This window comes from Dermacentor albipictus, chromosome 8, assembly GCF_038994185.2.
Source record: "Dermacentor albipictus isolate Rhodes 1998 colony chromosome 8, USDA_Dalb.pri_finalv2, whole genome shotgun sequence".
Taxonomy (NCBI): Eukaryota; Metazoa; Arthropoda; class Arachnida; order Ixodida; family Ixodidae; genus Dermacentor; species Dermacentor albipictus.
The window spans coordinates 114,709,153-114,729,105 of NC_091828.1; the positions used below are offsets into that span (position 1 = coordinate 114,709,153).

A 19,953-nucleotide genomic window follows, 5' to 3' on the forward strand; every position below is an offset into this window, starting at 1 on the left:
TGTAGTCGTAATCAAACTTAATAAGAGGCATGGATTAAAGGTAGTACAAGCCCACGCTCCAACATCGAGTCACGACGATGAGGGAGTAGATAAGGTTTATGAAGATGTTGAATTAGCGATGAGGAAAGTGCAAACTCGGTATACGGTAGTAATGGGCGACTTCAATGCAAAAGTGGGGAAAAAGCAGGCTGGTGAACGAGCAATTGGCAACCAGGGCATCGATTCTAGGAACGCTAGAGGAGCGATACTGACAGAATTCGCAGAAAAGAATAAGCTTCGAATAATGAACACCTTTTTCAGGAAGCGTAGCAACAGAAAGTGGACCTGGAAAAGCCCCAATGGTGAAAAAAGAAATGAAATTCACTTCATACTTTCTGCTGATCCCAGCATAGTGCAGGATGTAGAAGTGATAGGTAGGGTAAAGTGGAGTCGGAGTGGTAAAGTCGGAGGCAAGGCGCCAAGGCAAACAGTAGGCAAGCTCTCCCAAGTAACAAAGGGCCTAATAAAAAAACGACAAAGAGTGAAAGCGTCCAACTGAAGAGGAGATAAGATAGAACTCGCGGAACTGTCAAAACTGATCAACAAGGCGAAAATAAGTGACATTCGAAACTATAACGTGAGAAAGACTGAAGCCGTAAAAAATGTACGCAGCCTGAAATCAGTGAGAAGCTTGGCATAGGACAAACCAAGATGTATTCACAGAAAGATAAGCAGGGTAATTATCCCACGCGTAGGGAGTGCTTAACGCCTGCTTCACCTCCACCGCGGGTGGAGCCGGCATTGCACTATCTTCGGGATCGGCCCACGCGTAGGGAGTGCTCAAAGGGACACTAAAGTGAAAAATGATTTCTTCTGCATCAGTAAATTACCCTTATACAACACCAAAAACACCACTCTTACAACGCTAAGACGTTACTCGGATTACTCGGACTTCTGCAAGACTAAAAAATGTTCGACAGTATCTGGACTGACCTCGTCCGCCCAGAAGGATGCGCTTCCGGGGGGCGGAAACTTTTTTACGGTTATTTTATTAAACATTTTAAAGGGACACTAAAGTGAAAAATTATTTCTTCTGCATCAGTAAATTACCTTTCTACAACACCAAAAACACCACTCTTACAACGATAAGACGTTTGGTAAGCCAGAAAAGCGCAAGAACAAAATACGGGTGGCGACGCCTACTTAAAGGGACCCTGAAACGCTTTTGACGATTTTCTACAAACGTACTGAGTCCTTAGAGTAGGTCCTCCTGATCATTAATTGACACATCTAAGTGCTCTGCGTAAAGCGTGTAATTTATTATAAGGTTTTAAAAATGCACATCGCTGCCGATCGCAGCGCACTGCTCGGCGGAATTTTAAGCCGCCCCTACCCGTATGACCGAAATCACCCATATTACGTCAGTGGGGCGAGCTATCTGATTGGCTGACCAGGGCGCGTGATCGATAATTTTTCCAACTTTATGGTAAACAAATGATCTTCGTAGTAGTTGGAATGTTAGTTAATTTGTTTTTATGAAAAGAAAGTAACATAAAGCGAATGCACAAGAACAATTTTTCAGTACACTTAAGCACTTCCGGCACAGAGCAAGTGTCGTCTGCTTGTGTTACAACGTACTCCATTTTGACAAGAGCTCTGCGGTCAGAGTCGGTCTCAGTCTTTTCGCGAGCACTGTGATTCGACTTTGTTGCCTTGTGGACTGCAAACGTAGCGACTGGCAATATGTCAAGCTGCGACATCGTGTCCCTCTGCAAGGCAGCGTACGAGCGAACTGGCTGCTGCGCATCGGGCTGCCGCTATCCGATCGGCGCCAGGACTCCCGCGTTTGTGGCCGTCACTTTACACCGGAAGATTACGAACGCAATAGCGTTTCGCGAGTCCGGTATTAGGGCAAACGCAAGCGCAAGGGGACAGGGTCTGGCCGCTTAACTGTGCCGTAACGGGATGAGCCATGAGATCAGAAGAAGGGAAAATGTGAATGCCTGCACGGTGCAGCCACCTGGTGGCATGGAGCTCAACCATACGCAGTAGCAGCAACGAAGCGTATTCTTTGCTGCTGGTGCGTATTTCTCGCAGGAGTGTAATCATCAACACGTTGTTTTTATCAATGTTTAAAATGTTTAACACTTGGTTAGAGCAATATTAGCGCTTTGTTTGGCCGGTTAAGCGCTGCGCCAACAAGTGTCTGGGCCGTGCAGATCGATCAGGCCGCTCACGTACGTCTACGCCAAAGTTCCTTCATCAGCTTCAGTTTAAGCCTCCAGTCATGCGCCGAAATGACCAGCTTGCCTGTGGTTACCGGGATACCAGACAAGTTCGGAGCTATGACAGAATGCTCGCAACGCACGCTGCTTCGATAGCTCTCGCTTGGGGTCCACGGCCAAGCGGCTAGCGGAGAGGTATCGCGCGGGCGGGGGCGGGCTCCAAACAACCGGAAGTGGAAGATGTGACGTCGCATCGTGACGCAGGCCCAGTAAAGGCGGAGCTTAGCCCCGCTCGCTCGGCGAACGAGTTGAGGAGGAAAAGCATGGCTGGGGAGGAGGGTAACTTCTAATCGCTTGTAGCTCCATTAATACGTAACGCTTCACTTAAATTGTGGTGCGAATGTTCTACTTAAGCTGTACCCTACGCGTCTACAAAATTTGTCCGAACCGTTTCAGGGGCCCTTTAAGTTCCCGCACCTAGGGGCTGTGACGTCTTGGATTTTGATGGCATCTTCTAGGGCCTACTAATTTTACATAGCGGCATAGATTGACTACATTGTGTTTTAAAGGAACCAAATATTAAACATGGCAAGTTTCGGGAACCTTTATTCAGCCAACGCGGCCCAAATGCGAAAACATACTTTGGAATCCCCGACGTCACACTGACGCACCGGCGCTGGGGTTTCGGCGCGAAATTCAAACACTGATACTTGGACCTTCCTTTTCTCATCTAATAATCAAACTATTTTTTTGGAATGACTGCCTGCAGGATTCTCAAACAATGCTAAACAGTCTAAACTAATTTAATGTTTCGCTGTAGTGGCCCTTCAACGCCTGCTTCACCTCCGCCGCGGGTCGGTCTGGCGTTGAACTATTTCCGGAATCGGCCCACGTGCGGGGAGATTTTTTTTTTTTTTTTGCTTACCACAACGACACGAAAATTTCATCGGACGGTAGAGGTATGCAGCTTCGCTGTAAAAACCGGTTTTGTGGAAAAACTGGTCATGCGGCTATTCGATTCAACGGTTTTTCGGATTTGAAAACCAGATAACCGGAGTGATTGGTTATTCGGTTAGTAGTATCCGGATATTCTCACAGACGGACATTTGTTCTTCTGTACTTGTGCCGAAATTACCTCTCTTCCTTTCTCCCATTCTTATTTTAACCGTTATTTCTGTGGCCGCTGTTGCAAAGCCGACATCTGCTATGGTTAACCTCCTTACCTTTGCTTTTTGAAACACAAAATATTTGTGAATTAATAAAGGGAAAAGGAGACATCCACCCAAACGTAGCAAATTGCTACAAAGGAAGCTTACTTCTCTCCACCTTGCGGGTTTCCGGACAACTATTACACCAAATATTCGTGTCCGAATATTCGAATATCCGGCTAACCGGTTGTTTAAATCGGATATCGTGAATATCCGTTTCTTGAAAACCGGATAGCCGGTTTGACGGATGTTTACAAGCACTATGCACTGTTCGCATCACTTTGTTGGGCGCTTGCAGCCTCTGCCTTCGTGGGTATGAGCCACTGCATTTTTTGCTTGCTTATCGGTGTATGAGCCATTGCATCCTTCTTACGTGACGGACGGACAAAATTCTCGTTGGTTAGGCGCATATAAATTTTTACGCATTAAAAAAAAAGATGGCTGCCATTGCACTCGCATTATCGTCGACATTCCTCGTGAGATAGGTTCTGCGAGAACTTTTTTCTCTTATTTCCCTCCTTTTTTCTTTTCGTTTTCGGGTGACTGGACTCCACAATTACGGTACGGAGCCTAGAACGCCACGAACAATTAATTACAGCACTCCCCCCCCCCCTCCCTTCCTCTCTTTCAAGCGACCCGTTTAACACGGGTACCAAGTAGCGGAGGTGACGATCACGTGGTACAATAAAGAAAACAATAAATAAGCTGGGGAGCGCGCCAGTCAACCAAGTGCGGCGGTTCAAGGTCACGCACAATAACCGTGTGGCTGACTTCTCTTGGAAACGCTGGGGAACGTTCGTCACTCTTGTCTTTAACGCCCGGTGCTCGACTCAGAAAAAATAAGAAATGGACGCGTCAGCGGTAATACCGGCAGATATTAGGTCCAGAACTACAGAAAGTTGAGCTGGTTGCTATGGGTTGATCGTGAAAGAAGTTAAGGCGTACAGACACAAGAGAAAAGAACCAGACAACTCTGCGACTCTCAAGACAACTCTTCGGTTCTCTTCTCTGTCTGCAGCCTTCTTTCAGGTATTAGGTTTAGGCGACTTCAATAGTCTTATTTTCTGTTCTTTTTTTTTTTTCACGTCCGAAGCCGAGCACAATCTTTTATAGTGCGCGCGTTTTTGAACCGGGCAACGAAATTAATTATTCGCTTCACTGTCGGGACAGCTAGCTAATAATTCAATAAAAACGAAACAGAAGTACTCCTTCAAGAGATCTGACTATCTCGTTACGAGAATGAACATTAAAGACAATGCTGAAAACTAATAGCACAGCTCGCGAAATAATGCCACAGAGTAAATCAAGCCCATGACCTTACAGACTTCTAAGCGTGATATACTGACGTTTAGCTCGCACAACTCGAACATCAATAATTTGAAAGTGGTTTACATTTTATATGCGCTTTTGCTTAACACATATGGCACTGCGCCTCATATCCGTGATGAGGTGATATTCCGCGTAAAGTACTATTGTTTGTAAGGAGCTGGCGCTCCGTAAATTGTTACGCCATACGTGATAACTGATTTTCCTATATGGCCGCACAGAGCAAATTTCCTTTTATGGCAACATGATTCCGTACGTCATGATCCCGTAACAACGCACGCTTTGACTCCCGTCAACACGACATGGGTCAGTACAAGGCAATGTGAGAGTCATTCTTAAAGTTTAGGAAGTAAATGGCCACGAGTATGGAAGACCCTCCTGGAACAGCATTTTTTTTTTATGGGGTAACGTGCACTGGGTTAACCGAGTGTTCAATAATCGTAGTGGTTCTATGATTCTTTTTTGAAATTCCCGCGTCCAAACGTGAGCGAGCGAGATCGATTTTCCCGTCGTTGGTTCTTTATTCTACGGCCGCACATTGTGAAATCTACGTGATATGTCTGGGCAATTTCACGGTGATGAATGGGGTGGAATCTTTGGACGCGATGCTTCGTCAATTTTTTTTTTTTTTTTCAAGCCGGCGTCGCATCCGACAACCAGCTGATCGTCATCATCATCACCATGGGAACGGCTGGCCCAGTCGGTGCGGTCGCATCAGTCGCATGCGAAACGCGGTGATCCGTTTTTGGGACGACTGCTGGCGTTGTTGCTCGTTTTGTTATATCCCGTCTTTTGCTCTGCACCAGAAAGCAAGCGTAGAACACTCAAAGATATCCGAATGTCTACTGACGTATGTCCTTCGTGTGGCGCCTCTGCTGTGACCGAAGAAAGCGGCGATGGAGTAAGTGACATTCTTCTCGATTTTGCTGTCCCGAATCAGTCATTCTGCTGCCTGTTTACAGCACAGTCGTAGAAGCCTGGCTCGCTGTTTGTAATGCCATTTTGAGACATTTTCTTCTTCTGATGTGTCTGTGAACATTTTATTCTCGGTGTACCGCCGTCTAACCTATTTTGTTTCTTTAGGAAAGGTATTCATCGTATATCGCGCTAAAGCTTGTTGTAAACTCATTTTGATGCTTGTATGACCGTGACGTTAACGTCAGGTCAAGGTCAAGTTGTTCCAGATAGCCTGGAAACTTATTTCTATATAAGCAACTGCCTGCCTATACCAGGAACGGGAAAGAATGTTCCGCTTTCTCCTCTAGGAGGTTAAATCGTTTCGTGATCGGCAGTAACAAGCATATTTTGTTCGGTGTTGCCAGTAATGTATGCTATTTCTATTCCTTACATTTGCAAACAATGAAGTGTATTTTCTTTCTATCGTTTGCATTATTGTGTCGCCTGAATCTATGCTTAGAGTCCCTTAGCTCTCTACCGTTTCTTAGGCAAATAACTTTTTGTTGTAATTGCTGTTGAGGGTCTTGGTGGAATCCCTGTTTTTCGGACCCCCTTCTGTATATTTCTCAGTATGGGTAACTTTGTGTGTGTTAGTACAATGAGCTCACAGTAATATGTGAAACGAAATAACACCGTTGCATTGAAACATTGCCGCATGGGACAATGGATGAGATGCCAATGTCTGTGGCTTTGTAATGTAGGCAGAGACCAATAAAAGAAAACAAATACATACATTCCAGCCCTTCAATTGATAAGGAAATGAATTAAATACAACAGAAAAGCCACCGGGGTGGCAGCTTGGGTACAATGGTATTCCATTAGGACGATCAAAGTGCGAACGGTACATAGACATGAAAAGACACATACACACACACTCACACAGGCGCTACTTTGAACAGTTTATTTTTGCAACCCTGTTGCTTCTTTATGCATGAAAGACATCAGCGTAACCTTAGCTCATCAATGGGCAGTACAGGAAGCAACACTTGATACCCTATCAATTCTAAGTACCCATCAGCTCACATGAAAGCCAAGTTCTTTCGCTGTTAGTGCAACAGATGGCATGCTTGCACACATTTCACCGAGTTTTTCAATCTCTTCCGCTTCGATAATCTCTCTAGTAAGCTGATTCTTGCTTTGGCCAAGAATATGGCACGTATCAAACAATGGATCACAGTGTCATGTCTTATAGTGAATTTCAGTACCTTGCAAACTTGCAACAGTGCTCTCTGACCCAATCATTTAGGCAGCGGCCAGTTAATAACATAACTGGGGTCACATGGCATGTGACGAACCCCACACACAACAGAAAAGGGCTGCTGAAACTAACAACTTGACAAATAAGCAGTTTTTGTTATTTGGACCGCTACGTGGCGACAAGAAACATGTTGCTAGTCAATTCAAAGGCAGAACCTCTGCAGCTGTAAACATGTTATCAAGTGTGATTATTTGGCTTCCAAGCAAAAGTCCAGTCCTATACATAAGGTGTGATTCACTGCTTCTAGGCCATGTCATGTACGGTCTCAGGAATGAGTGGGTTCTTTTAATCGCCTGTAATGCACATTTATGTGTAAACCGCAGTCTGTGCTGTCACATGATCATAGCTGCGAATGCTGCAAATTTGTAACCATTTTACAATGTTGCTGTGGAACGAGGACATATTAAACATTTTTTAATCATTAAGCACTAAACAATGACATCACTTTCCATGTCTGGTTCCTTAGGTGAGCACATATGGCAGATAACTCCTGGTCGATAATTTCAAGTCGTTCAGTAAGAAGGCCTCATTTTTTAGGCAGCCCGTATATGTATTTGTTGTCTCAATGTGAGCAAAGAAATTTGTTGTTTGGCCAGTCTCACCATGTTTGTATCCCTTTCGAATAATCTGTGGTACTTTAGTACCGTACTTCTGTCCTTCCATGAACACCTTGTTCACTATGCGTCTGTTAACACGCTGCTTCTTTGTTTTGCTACAGTCATTTTGTGCTGCGCCACATGATTGAAGCTGTTGTTTCTTATTGACAAGCTCCTCAATTGACCGGACGTACCTTTGCAAATGACATGACATGCATTTATCCAATCATGTAAATAAGCTTCTGTTTTTTAACGAAACCGACTCCTTGCAAACTTGGTATTTCACTTTCTCTAGAAATGAGAACACATTCGATTTGGTATTTGCAGGTCAATTTCGATATGATTTGGAAATTTTGCTGTACCAACAACCCAAATTTTCTCCGCATATTTATAAGCAGCTTAAAAGTGCAAAAAATGTGACAGATATTTCTTCTGGTAGCACACACACCTGTAATCTAATACTTCTGTACACCTGTAATACACCTGCAATACATCTTAATACACCTTAATACACCTGTAATCTAATCTTCCTGTTGTGTACATTCTTCCATGATGTGGGACAGACTTGATTCTAACGGTGGGGATATTATTGGTTAAGCTCGTGCTGAAAACCCTTAAACAGTTTAATGAAGGCATGATAGCTAGTTGTCAGTTTACAAAAACAATTCTTAGACTTGAAAGCAAATGAGGTGATCGCTTTCATGTTGGACTCCAGTTGTATTTTTCTTTAGTCTGATTGCTGGACCTCCAATATATCCTCAACCACTCTGTACCCAACTGGCTACTTTACCTTTCACCCTTTTCGATGTTAACTTGAAAGTGATTACCTAAAATATTCATTCCATACATAAGTTGGGTGCAAGCGGAACTGTATAGAAGTGGCTTAAGCACATTATTTGCATCGGTTTTTGCAAAAGTTGACTGCAATTTGATCTAGACCACTGTGTTCTTGGAGACAAGACAGACAGTGGTAGAACAAGGAACGTCGCTAAAGCCAACATTTCGACAAGTTTTCTGCCCTGAAGAAGACGAGACCCTTCGTTAAAACATTGGCTTCAGTGACCTTCCTTGTTCTACTACTGTTCATAGCTTCAAGCCTCCATCTTCCTGTGACCTTCTCCCTTGTTCGAATCAGAGTTGAGAATAGCACTCGGGAAAAGCGTTTTGAATGTTTTGAACACAGCATCAACATGTCAACCTGTCAAGCGATGCTGCACCTTAATTTCTGTGCCATTAAATGTGGTGTTTTTGACAAGGTGCACGATGGTGCAGTTGCTTTCATAGAGATAACCTAGGAATTGTAACTGAAATGGTCAATAATCTATCTTGGTAACAACTTCAGAGTGCAAAAGACCACACTCGCATGCATGCACACACTTACAGTCTCACACATGGAAAGACCAAAGAAAGGACCCCTTTTTGACACATGCACTTGTGTCAAAGAGGAGGTCCTTTTTTTGGGGGGTACTTCTGGGGGTGTGTGTGTGCATGTGTGTGTGTGTGTATGTGTTTTCTTGCGATCTGAAGATTTTCCTCTTGTGGAGATACTTCTCCACGAGATGCTACATTTAGCATCTAAATGGGATAAGTCAACAAAGAACTGGGTTTTTCAGGTTCCTAGTGTTCAAGCTGGTGACAAGACACCTGCCAAGCCTCTCAAATTGTGTGTAAAGCTTACAAATTCAGGCTTGTTCTGCAACATTACGACTGGAAAAAGAAATTAAATTTGAAAGAAATTTGTCACATCTGTTTATTCAGTTTATTCAGACAAGTTCCTGAAGTAGACGAAGTTGGGAACAACATGGCAGCTAAAAAAAAGTCACTGTTAAAAATAATGTGCTGCTTGTCAGTTTGTGCTCTTTCAAGTTTGCTGTTGCTTTGTGTAGTGCATCTTAAGATACATCATTGTTATTTTGTACCTCACTAAACTTGTTTGCTCAGGCTAACCTAAAGAAACAGTGTGCTGCACTTTTTTTGTTGTGTCCACGGGGTTTTTATGAATTCTGAAGCTCACAGGTTGCCACGTGCATAATAAGAATAGACTCCAAAAGCGCATATGTCCTTGAGCTATCTTTGGATCTGGGGAGGCTAAAGTTGATGATGATAAATGAATTGTTCTCCAGTTTTCACGGGTGTGCACCGCCTGCGGAGCCGTATTGGACGCTGCTCCGCTGCGTGCGACGGGGTTCTCGGGCGGCGACGACGGCCTCTGCTTTGTGTCCTCGACGAGCAGAAACACCTTGACTCTCTGCCGCGCCAGAGGCGAGAGGGGAGCACGGTTTCAGTGCCTGCTGAGTGAAGGACTGACCGGAAACCGGCGCCTCTGCAACGATTGGATCAAGCAGATGGCCACGAAAGTGAACATGGATTCAGTGATGGTGCAACAGGCCTGCGACATCTTCAACAAGAGGTTCATTAAGCAGCCGTTCAGCCACCAGATGGCCCTTGCGGCCGCCAGCTGCTATCAGGTACCGTTGACAGGAAGACAACATGCAGTGTTGTCCTGTGCCGTGTTTGAATTAGTAGTAACAGGAGTACTGGTGACGTTCCGAGATCTCCAAACCCTGTAAAAAGTACTGGAGAACGTCTGAGGGTCCTAGATAATTTGTTGTGATGTTTGCTTCTGATGGCCACATGCTGTGCCCGGGAGCTGTGGTGTTTGATCTTGTCCAGCAAATCGTTGCAGCAGTGATGCTGAGCTGCATCATTCACATTGCGCTCGAGGTGGAATGCGTAAACAGCTCGTACAGCAATAAAAGTACTGAGCCCTATTTTCATAGCCTTTAGAAACGCTACCACATGCTTTTACACATAAAAGGAAGGCACTTGGTAAGCGCAAGTACGGTAGAATCTTGTGATATTGAACCTCAAGAGATCAAAGAAATATGTCCGAAATAGCAGGAGTTTCACTTACTGAGAAAGATGTGCTGAGGTTCAGCACTATATGTCGTTCACCTTCTTAATACTGTTAATAATATGTTAGGTGTAAAGAACTGAAGGAAGCAGTTAGTTGGTTTAATGATTTGGTTAGTGTCAACGACTACTTGATTTGACTAGGCTTTGCTAGTTTTGATTTCAAGGAGGCGTCACAGCAACACATTCCTGCTTCAGTCAGTGGCAGAGCAAAATGTCATCATGCAGGAAGTGTCTAAATTATCAAACAGCGTGCCGTAAGGCATCCAAAATTTCAGTTGTTCTTATTTTGGTTTTCTATGGGGTGAGTGGTGATGCCGTGAAGCTGTCGAGCTGTGTATACACGCTACGCATTAAAGGTCATTCATATTCCTGCCTCCTTGACTCTTTGTCATCGCTTTTTAAGGACGGCTTTGTGGATTGAATACAGGTGTTGGAATAAATATATTTCAGATCGTACCTATTTATGAAAAAATCCTTTAGAGCTTGATTCTGTGGTACAATTTACAGGGAGTTGCGGAAATTTTATTCCTATTAGGGACAGTTCTCTTTTTCACTACCCAAATACAAAATAAATGAACTAAGAGTCTGTTGTTTGGTTTAAGGGGCAGTTCCGTTTAAGTGATCTCTGTTTAATGAGATTCTACTGCATAAAGGTTGGGAAACATCTATTCTAAGGTTTAGCGAGAGGGGCCCCTCACTATTTGGGCTGTGTTATAATGATAGAGCAACAGCTGTCAATACAGAACCTCTGTAATAGTGCCTCTCTCTTCCCATTCCTAAGTCGTGGAGCCGTGGGAAAACACCTGCATTTGTGACTTCTAGATCCTCTGTTCAAGCTGCATTTTTTCTTGAAATATTGCTTTCTTTCTTCAGTTTTTTTTTAAATTATTGTTCTTTTAGGTAGCCTTTCTTCTTCTTTTTTTTTCAATTGTTGCTGTTTGCACATTTTAAGTGTGTAGATGTTGGCAGACGCCGTTTGCTGGCAAGACTGGTTTCTGCAACTGCACTATCGTGTCATGGGGCCCACATTGAGGGTTTAGGTTAGGGCCTGTCACTTTATGCAACTACACTGTCATCACAGGCTTGCTCAGCGTAGTGACTACCTAAATTTTAATATGAATTTGGGCCGGTTTAACGTAAAAATATTCCAATCTGTTTTTAGTCCAAATCGGCCATTTGCCCTCCGAAATAGGTCAAGATTGCTCGGGCTCTGCCCATACAGGCCTGGCACTTGCCCATGTGGGCTGCACCTTTAACGGAGAGCTAATGGCCAATTTGGAATAAAAACAAGTTGGAATAGTGTTATACGTTGTACCGGCCCACGTCTTGAAATGCTGGACCTGGCGCAGGTCGACATTATTGTCACAAAAAAGAAAAAAAAATATTGATGGCATTGTAAGAGGGCTATGCGTAATGCCATTGCTCATAAAAATATAAAAGCAGAGTGTCACACATGTTTCTTCTTGCGACTTCTTGTGTGTTGCAGCCGCAGTGATTCAGGGAACAGGGCAAGTCAGTGTGTAATGGGGTCATGACAAATCCACCTCCCGGGTGCTGATGCCAGAACTGGCCCATAGAAACAAGTGTTACAGTAATTTATTTAGAGCATGCTTGCCAGTATTTTGCTATGGTTTCTAGGTTTGGAACTTTCAGTTAATTAAAAAAAAGTAAACAAATGTTGTCTTAGTGCTCCTTGAATACTACTGTAAACATGTTATCGCGCACGATTGTTGGCCTTTCAGGCGATTGTGCTCGTGGCATGTTTCATAACTGTGCTCGGTGCAATACAGGTGCTGCGGGAGAATGGCCGAACCATATCGCTTCCCGCCTTGGCTCAGATGGCCCAGTGTACAGGCCCAAACCTGTTCCAGGCCATTCGCACAGTCAGCGAGGTGAGGATGCGTACCATTCACGTCATCTCCTATCGCTTAGCTGTCACTGTGGTGAACACAGTGATACGTTACACACGAATCCCAAACGATATAGTAATAGGGAAGTACAACTTTCGCGGAATCCCTTGTATACAACATAACAAACTCACGTAAGATATAATTGACATACTGATTGATCTAATGGATGTCGCTTACAGAACCGCGATATCTGTTCTTGATGCAGAGCTATTGTAAACTTGGTGCTTCTATTTTTTTTCGAGATTTCGAATTTTTGAAATTTTTTAAAACAAAATTCAGGTCATATATCGAAATTCCGCTTCCAACAGTCGCCAGAACTTAACTTTCTCTCTCAAAGGCAACAAATTTCAGGAAGGTCGGTGTAGGGGTTATCTCGGAAAAGCCTTTCTGCGTTTTACATGCATTCTAATAGGCTGCGTCGGAGCGGCTTATCACGTGACCTCTTGCGTCGAGATCACGGAGCAAGAATAACGATTTGCCAACACGTTTGGTTTTCAGTAGCTGTGCCAGTAGTTTTTATTAGGTTCGTGCTTGTGTGCGAGATTGTGCACGTCGTTTGAAACAACAAAGGTAGTCGTAAAGGCCAACAGAGGTAGTGATCAAGGTTCTAGAATTTTCATCGGGCCGATCTTGTTGCGTTTGACTCGTTCTCTCCCTTCTCTGAAGCACCGCCGTCTGGAGTGTGCAGGTGGATACCACTCGTCATTAGAAGCCGTGTTGCACGTAATTTTTTGCTGAGGGGCAAATCGTTTGCCTTTACGGCATTTCACAGTACGACGCAGTTCGCCAATGTCCGGAGTAGCTCCCCGGGCAAACGCGCAGTTATATTTGCGAACGTTCGAAACGGCGCCGAGCTGAAAGCCAAAGCGACGCTCTAAAAGAAGACACTCAGCCCGCTTAACTGTAATCCGTTTTAGACATCAGACATGTATATGTACTTTGTGGTTCAGGGAAATGAAGAGGGTACTATTTTCTGCTACCAGTTAGCGAACACCGCTCAGCACCCGGCATCAGCAGACATCCGGTGCAACGCTGCGTAATAAGCTACGCAAGAAGTTCGCTGACGAAAATGTATCACTCCGCGCGTTCCATTCGTGCTTGCCTGCACGCCGACGGCGTTTGCTCGCGCGAGTTGGCATGTGAGGCTGCCGCAGCAGGCAGGAAAAACAAACATACCGAAAAGAGAAACGCAGCGAATTGATCTAAAACAACGCATTAGTTATGTGTATGCCACGGTTTGTTTCTAAGGGTCTAAAAAAGTCGCGCTAGCCCCTACACCGTTGCGCCTAGCTGATGTCTGAAACGGAGATGGTAGATTCTCCATGGCCCGTTCGCGTAACTGCCCGTTGCTTGCGTCTCTGGACGACGAACTAAAGCAGACCGAACGCGAGGAGAACGCCGCGTCATGCATGGGTCGCTGGACAAAACTCTGCATGCGTCGATGCAAAGACGCGATCAATCATTTGGCGTGCGTGATCGAAAGGTGCTACTTTTCGTGACTCAATTGCGTAAGTTTTGCGCTCCCCCTCCCTTTATTTTTCGCACAGTTTTTGTAAGAACTCTGGTATTTTTATTTATCGTTTATGCAGCTCGCGGCCGCTCTTTTACAAGGGCGTGCGTTTTTTTTTCTCTCGAAATCGTAGAAAACTAATCTTGCGCTTACCACTGCAATTTTTCTTACTGAATATCTTGCGAAGAAATCGCATTTGATGGTCCGGATGGTTCTGTGGAATAGTTGGCACAGTTAGTTGTCTGGTTCTTAAGAGAAAAAGATGCGGTCGCCTTCGTCTATGGAGAAGCAAGCTTAGTTCTGCAGTTGCGGAACGCTGCCGTTCGTGAACGGTTGCGCGTTTTTCATAGGAGCGGGGAACCAGCGGCAAGGATCCAGGATTCCAGTTTGCCAGTTCAGCAGAGAGATACATGTGTTGACCGTTCAAGCCAGCTTCGAAGCTCCTGCATCCATACATATGCGTATGCATAGCGCAACTACGCAGTTTTCGATTATTCGCCGTAACTACTTGCAACAGTACCGCATTGCACACACAGTAAAGCATGATAGAACACGTGTGCTTAACAAACTCGCCAATGTAATGACCGGCAGCGACAGTATTTTCACGAACCATCTCGCCTACGTACGCCGCATTCGAAGAAAGGGCCGTTCCGAAAAGTGAACGAAAGTCTATCGGGCTGCATGCAACTGCAGCTTAGCTCTGGTGTCAAAAGCACTGGCGTTGCGTCATCCGCTCCGTTTTATCCAGCGGCCGCGGTAGTACCAACAAGTACCGCACCGACGACCTCGTCCAACAGGGTTTCCAAACGGATCCCAACAGTCCGACGGGTCGCGTCGGACACAAAGCCCACTTCGACGCTAAGCCTAAAAGTCCGCGAAGCACCGATTGTGCGGAGGTTGTCATCGCGCCAGCTTTTAGCGACAAGCCGAACGGCCGGTTAAACAATCGGGACGTTCATCGCACAGTGTGCTGCGTAACGTGTTACTGCTGATCGGACAAAGAGAAACATTCGCAGTAGAAGATCGGGCTCTTTCGACGCGTTCGTCCGCTAGCGCCGTACCGTGCCGTAACGTCGACCGCGAGAGTTTGATTTCGGTTCGGTTGTCGCTGCCGGCTAGAGAGAGGTCACAGCGTGCCTGGCTCAAGCGGTTCTCGGATACGTGCTAGAGAGAGGCCCGCCGCATTCTTTATTTAGCCCACGATAGAATGCGCGAGGCGTAGGCGGAACTATTGCACCGGTAACGGAACGTTCGTCAGGCGCCAACAAACGCCGCGACCGCGCCGGGAAGGTGCAGTTTGCTCCTCGTTAAAAAGAAAAGTATATATACATGTACATAATAAAGTGAATGGAGGCGTGTAAACAACAACGGCATCGCGATATGTTATCGGCAATCTCGGAGGCTGTTAAGTCTATTAACTCGTTTGGCCAAGATACGTGTGGAAAATTCGGTGGCGCGGAGGTTCTGTTTTAGTTACAGCGTTCTAGAAGGCTGACAAACAGCCCTCTAAAACGCTATAATTGTAGTGAAACAGTGAATGGGAGAATGGCCGCATGGGTGAAAGTAATTTTTGCCAACAAAAGCGTTCCGAACAGAAAGAGTGGCAATGTTTTGTGGAGTGGAAAAAGACGGCGTTCACAATAATATGTTTATTAAGTTTGGTTTAATGTTTTTTTTCTTTTTTTTTCGTGGATAGGGTTAAATAATGTTAATGAGCTGCTGATGTTGAAGTCGTTTTGCTGTATGAATTATATAATATTGACAAGGGGTGTACTAAGAATTATGGGTCTGTTCGATTCGCCTACACCACTGCGAACCAGTTCACGGTGGTTCACGAGAAGTTCAGAAACTGTGCAGCTCGATTCCAGAGGTGCAGGCCCAGCGAAACACTCGAAACGAATGCAAAGGTGCAACGCGGTTTAGGCGTTATGCCATGTCAGACTAATGTGCGCGGAGTGCGTAAGTTTGAGAGGTCCTGAACTGCAGGTATGATCGGTTTCTGGGGTGTAAATACACACCACAGTTGCGTAGACACATCAGACGTGCGTAAGCGGGGTTTTAACGGTGCTCGCGCCCGTATGCTGCATCGTCTGCTGCGCCGCTGCTTCGCACCTGTATGCCTGCACCAAGTCGGCACCGACAGTGGAGCAGGTTCAGCAAAATCATGAACCAGCCTTGCACCTTTTCTGCACCTTTTGAAACGAACGTTGTGGTTCTGCGGGCGCCATCGCTGCACCGCTGAAACGAATGGCCGGGTGCAGCACCTCGCGAACTGGTTCAAGTGGTGCAGGCAAATCGAACGTACCCTATGTAATGCTGACAAGAGGTGTAGTTTAGGGTCATGGTTATACTAGGGTGGGGACAATTGACGAGAGTCGAACATCTTGTTACTGTTGTAACGGGGTGTCACTTGATTGAGCTTCGATTGGCCACAAAACGACAGGTAAAGCTATAGGGGGTGCAACAACACTCGGGAGAAGTCCGAACCAGTTTCTCGCTAGTTGCGGTCTCAAGACCCTGAATTTTATGAGAGCAGTGGCCAAATAAACGTTGCAAAGATGGCGTCACCATAGACTTGAATAAATGTCGACCAGTGGTGCAAATACCTGTTTTGAAAACGGGCCTTGACCCAAAGCTCTCCCTTGACATTGAAGAGCACAGTTTAATGATTCTTACAATAAGGAGCCACTGAACTATCATCCCTGCACTCCCAAAGATTTGAATACACACTTGAGATTTCCCAGTTATAAATGTTATTTAGCTTGGCGATCACTGAGGAGTGTTCTCAAACTGGCACAACGTTAATCGAGGAGAAGGGCTGCTCTGCTTACTCAGAAGTTGAGTGGACGAAAAGTTATAGAATGGAGGGGTAAGTATAACTCCTTGGCTGTCAGTGCCGATGCTGTTGGCGCTCGTCGATGCGAGTGAACGATGAACGAGATATGTTCATGCTATTGGCCTTGCAACTAAAGGGAAGAAACCCCATGGTTGTTTGCAGGATACGGGCACAGGAACGATGCCTGCCAGGCTGCAGGATCTGCTGCCTGAAGCGGCACAGGCGATTGACCCCTCCGAAAGGGCAAAGGTGATGTCGCGTGCCACCGCTCTGCTGGAGCCGCTCCGGTGCTGCTGGTTCTTCGAGGGGCGGGCGCCGCGGTGCGTCGGGCCTGCGCTCATCTTCATTGCCTGGAAGTCGCTCGACGTCAACCATCAAAACGTCTCGTACGCGACCTTCTGTAACATGCACGGTTTGGGCAAGCCCACCAGCTCGCTCATGTCCACGCTCTCTGACCTGAACAAGGCAAGTCCTAGGGATAGGAACGATGCCTCTGAGTAGTAGTCGTGTTCTCCACTTCACTCGTCGTATTGTTACATATTTGATGTAGCCTTAATTACAGAGGGTTAGATGGCAAGGCTGTAGAGTTATCGTTGTCTTTGACCTTCCAATCCTCTTCCTTCCACACAGATTCATTGTAATTAATATGTCATTGTTTTAATGCTGTTTCCCTAATCTGTGGATCATGAACCAAGCTAAATGACCATCCTACATAACTCGCATGTGCTGACTATCACTCATGTTTATATGTGCATCTACTCAAACCCTTTATTACCTATCGACACTCACACCCAGTGGCGTAGCAACAGGGGGGGCCGGGGGGCCGGGGGCCCCGGGTGCAAGGAGCCAGTGAGGGGGGGGGGGGGTGTCATATACGTCTAAAGACACCCCTTCTTCCGCCGGCTACACCCGGAGAGGGGGGTGACAGAAGACCTATGGGCCCCGGGTGCCAGACGACCTAGCTACGCCACTGCTCACACCTGTGAAACGATATGTGCGATTGTACTATTAAGCGAGTATGCCAACCAACGTGCTTGCCGCAGCATTAAGGCTTCCGAGTACAGTAGAATACACTTTATGTTAATCTGTTTTAGAAAAAAATTCCAGAGAAAACGTACTAACTGGGAAAATGTATGATCCGACATGCGTAGTCATTTTTGCAGCCTTAGCAAGCTTACGTTAGTGCTCCTCAAATTCAGCCTGGGTCAGCAGTTTTCTTGGGCTGGGCATTCTGGCAAGCAGTTTTGATGTGCCTACTCGGTGGGAATCGTTGTGGCAGGAGACATCGACCCAGTGGTGCCCAGGCAGCCTGAATAGTCGTTGCCAAAAGTTCATGTTTTACGGGAACGCATGAAATGGTAAAAAAGCATAACGGTATTGTATCATTTTTTGTGTTCTCAATCGCAAAAGTTGCCGCCGGTCAGCGAGGTTCTGCTGCAGCTATCTGCATGAAGTTGTCTTGCTCGTGCAAAATATTCAGCCGCACAACTTGGCTTGCTAAGGTTGTTAAACACAACCAACGGGTTAGCAGCACAAAGATGGCAACTGATGTACATGCTTGTGTTGTTGCTCAGGTTGCATAGCACAACCCGAAGCGACAGGAATAGGTTCTCTCGTTTTTATGCTTTGTTTCACACATGGCTGGTGACACTGAGGAGACCAGATGAACTTCTCACATCTGGTGCCTACAAAAACCACGAGTGCAAGTATAAACATAAGCGAGAAGCTTATCCAGAAAGAAATGCCATTTGTTCCACCCGGCCTTACTAGAAAGTTCTAGCATAGCATTACTGCCTGCTGTCACCCACTCATACGCGCAGTTTTACAGCGCACATGCATCGGGGAGAAGTGGTACTAGCATGGCATCCAGTGATATTGTTAATACCCTACTGACATTACATTACACCTGTATAATGTTGCTGTCTGCCACGCTGGTCTCTTTCAGGTACTTGTGCAAATGGCCAGTCATATCCCGTGGATCAAAGGTAAAAAGCTGAGTGCCAACACCGTATTGATGTACGTGCCAGACATAATCCGCTACTCGGCATCGTTAGTGATGGATGCCACCAGCAGTGCGGCAAGCACCAGTACAGGGCAGACGGGCGAGCAACGATCTGCAGTCGTCTACAAAACATTCCGGAAGGGGAGAAAAAGGACTAAGGCAGCGCACGATTATGCTGCTGAAGTGGCGGACTGCGACGGCAATGAGCACATTTCGGACTCTGAAATTGACCTCCTCATTCGAAATGAGCAGGAGGTGAAGGTTATAGAGGCATTTCTGGAATCTCGAAAACGAAAGAATGCGGCGGATGACTGACGTTTTGTTCAGCAGTAGCGTGTAGTGTCTGAGGAACGAAGAGGACGCTAGTGAAGACTGTTACAATTGTTACAAATGTTCTGAGCCATGTTTGACATGGCCTCGCGGTAGTGATGCAAATTGTCACGGTAGCGAGGACGTTGCAAGACCTTTGAATCCAAAACTGGCATTAGGTGCCATAGATAATGCGTTCTCTAGGATCTCGGAAACTATGGAAGTATTGACGCGTGTTGATGAAAATGGAATGCATTCGTGAAAAAATATTAAATATGTGAAGCAAAAACACAAATGTGCAAGGCACAATGTTAGCATCTGAATTCATGCGAACATAGATATCTTAAAACCTCTCTATATGCCCTCTATAAGGGGGTGACCGATCTTAATGCTTTAGCATTACGTTGAGCTACAAGTCCTTCACAAAGGGCAACCTTATATTAAATGCTTCAGCATCAAGGGCATGTCCACTTCAGAACAAAACACCATGTTGGGTGGGTGGCGCTTTTCAGTTGGTCATTAACTTGGCTCCAGCAAACTGTGATAAGCACTGAACTGCACTGTCGTTTTCTCTACGGCCATCTTTTCATGCTATGAATGTGTTCAGCCTTTGTTATTGCTGTAGTGTATGTTCCTGTTCTGATGGCACATTTTCACTGTCCTCCAGTCCTAGACTGGTGTTTTCAAGCTTTGTGTATTAAAGCTGCAATGTTTTTTTACCTTGTGTGTTTGTCAGTGCCACATGCGCATACCATGTTTTATTTAGGACTGATGCAACACAATAGTGCATTCTTGGAAACCAGTTCCATAATGGCTTTGCCTTGCGCAAAAATTGCGAGGACGCTTCGCCTGTAAAAGTGGAATGCGACAGTGTTCAAAGAGCCTTACTGCTTTTCATGCTTCCCGGCGACTGCAGCTTAT

At 45.6% G+C, this 19,953-nt stretch overlaps 1 protein-coding gene across 1 annotated transcript; it reads left to right on the forward strand.

The window, feature by feature from the left end:
- Positions 1-5,410: 5,410 nt before the first annotated feature.
- Positions 5,411-19,751, forward strand: LOC135920106 (transcription factor IIIB 50 kDa subunit-like). Its single transcript, XM_065454173.1, has 5 exons — positions 5,411-5,639; positions 9,673-10,017; positions 12,256-12,357; positions 16,884-17,186; positions 18,667-19,751. The coding sequence occupies exons 1-5, from the start codon at positions 5,577-5,579 to the stop codon at positions 19,036-19,038; spliced, it is 1,185 nt and encodes a 394-aa protein (XP_065310245.1). The 5' UTR covers positions 5,411-5,576; the 3' UTR covers positions 19,039-19,751.
- Positions 19,752-19,953: the final 202 nt, after the last annotated feature.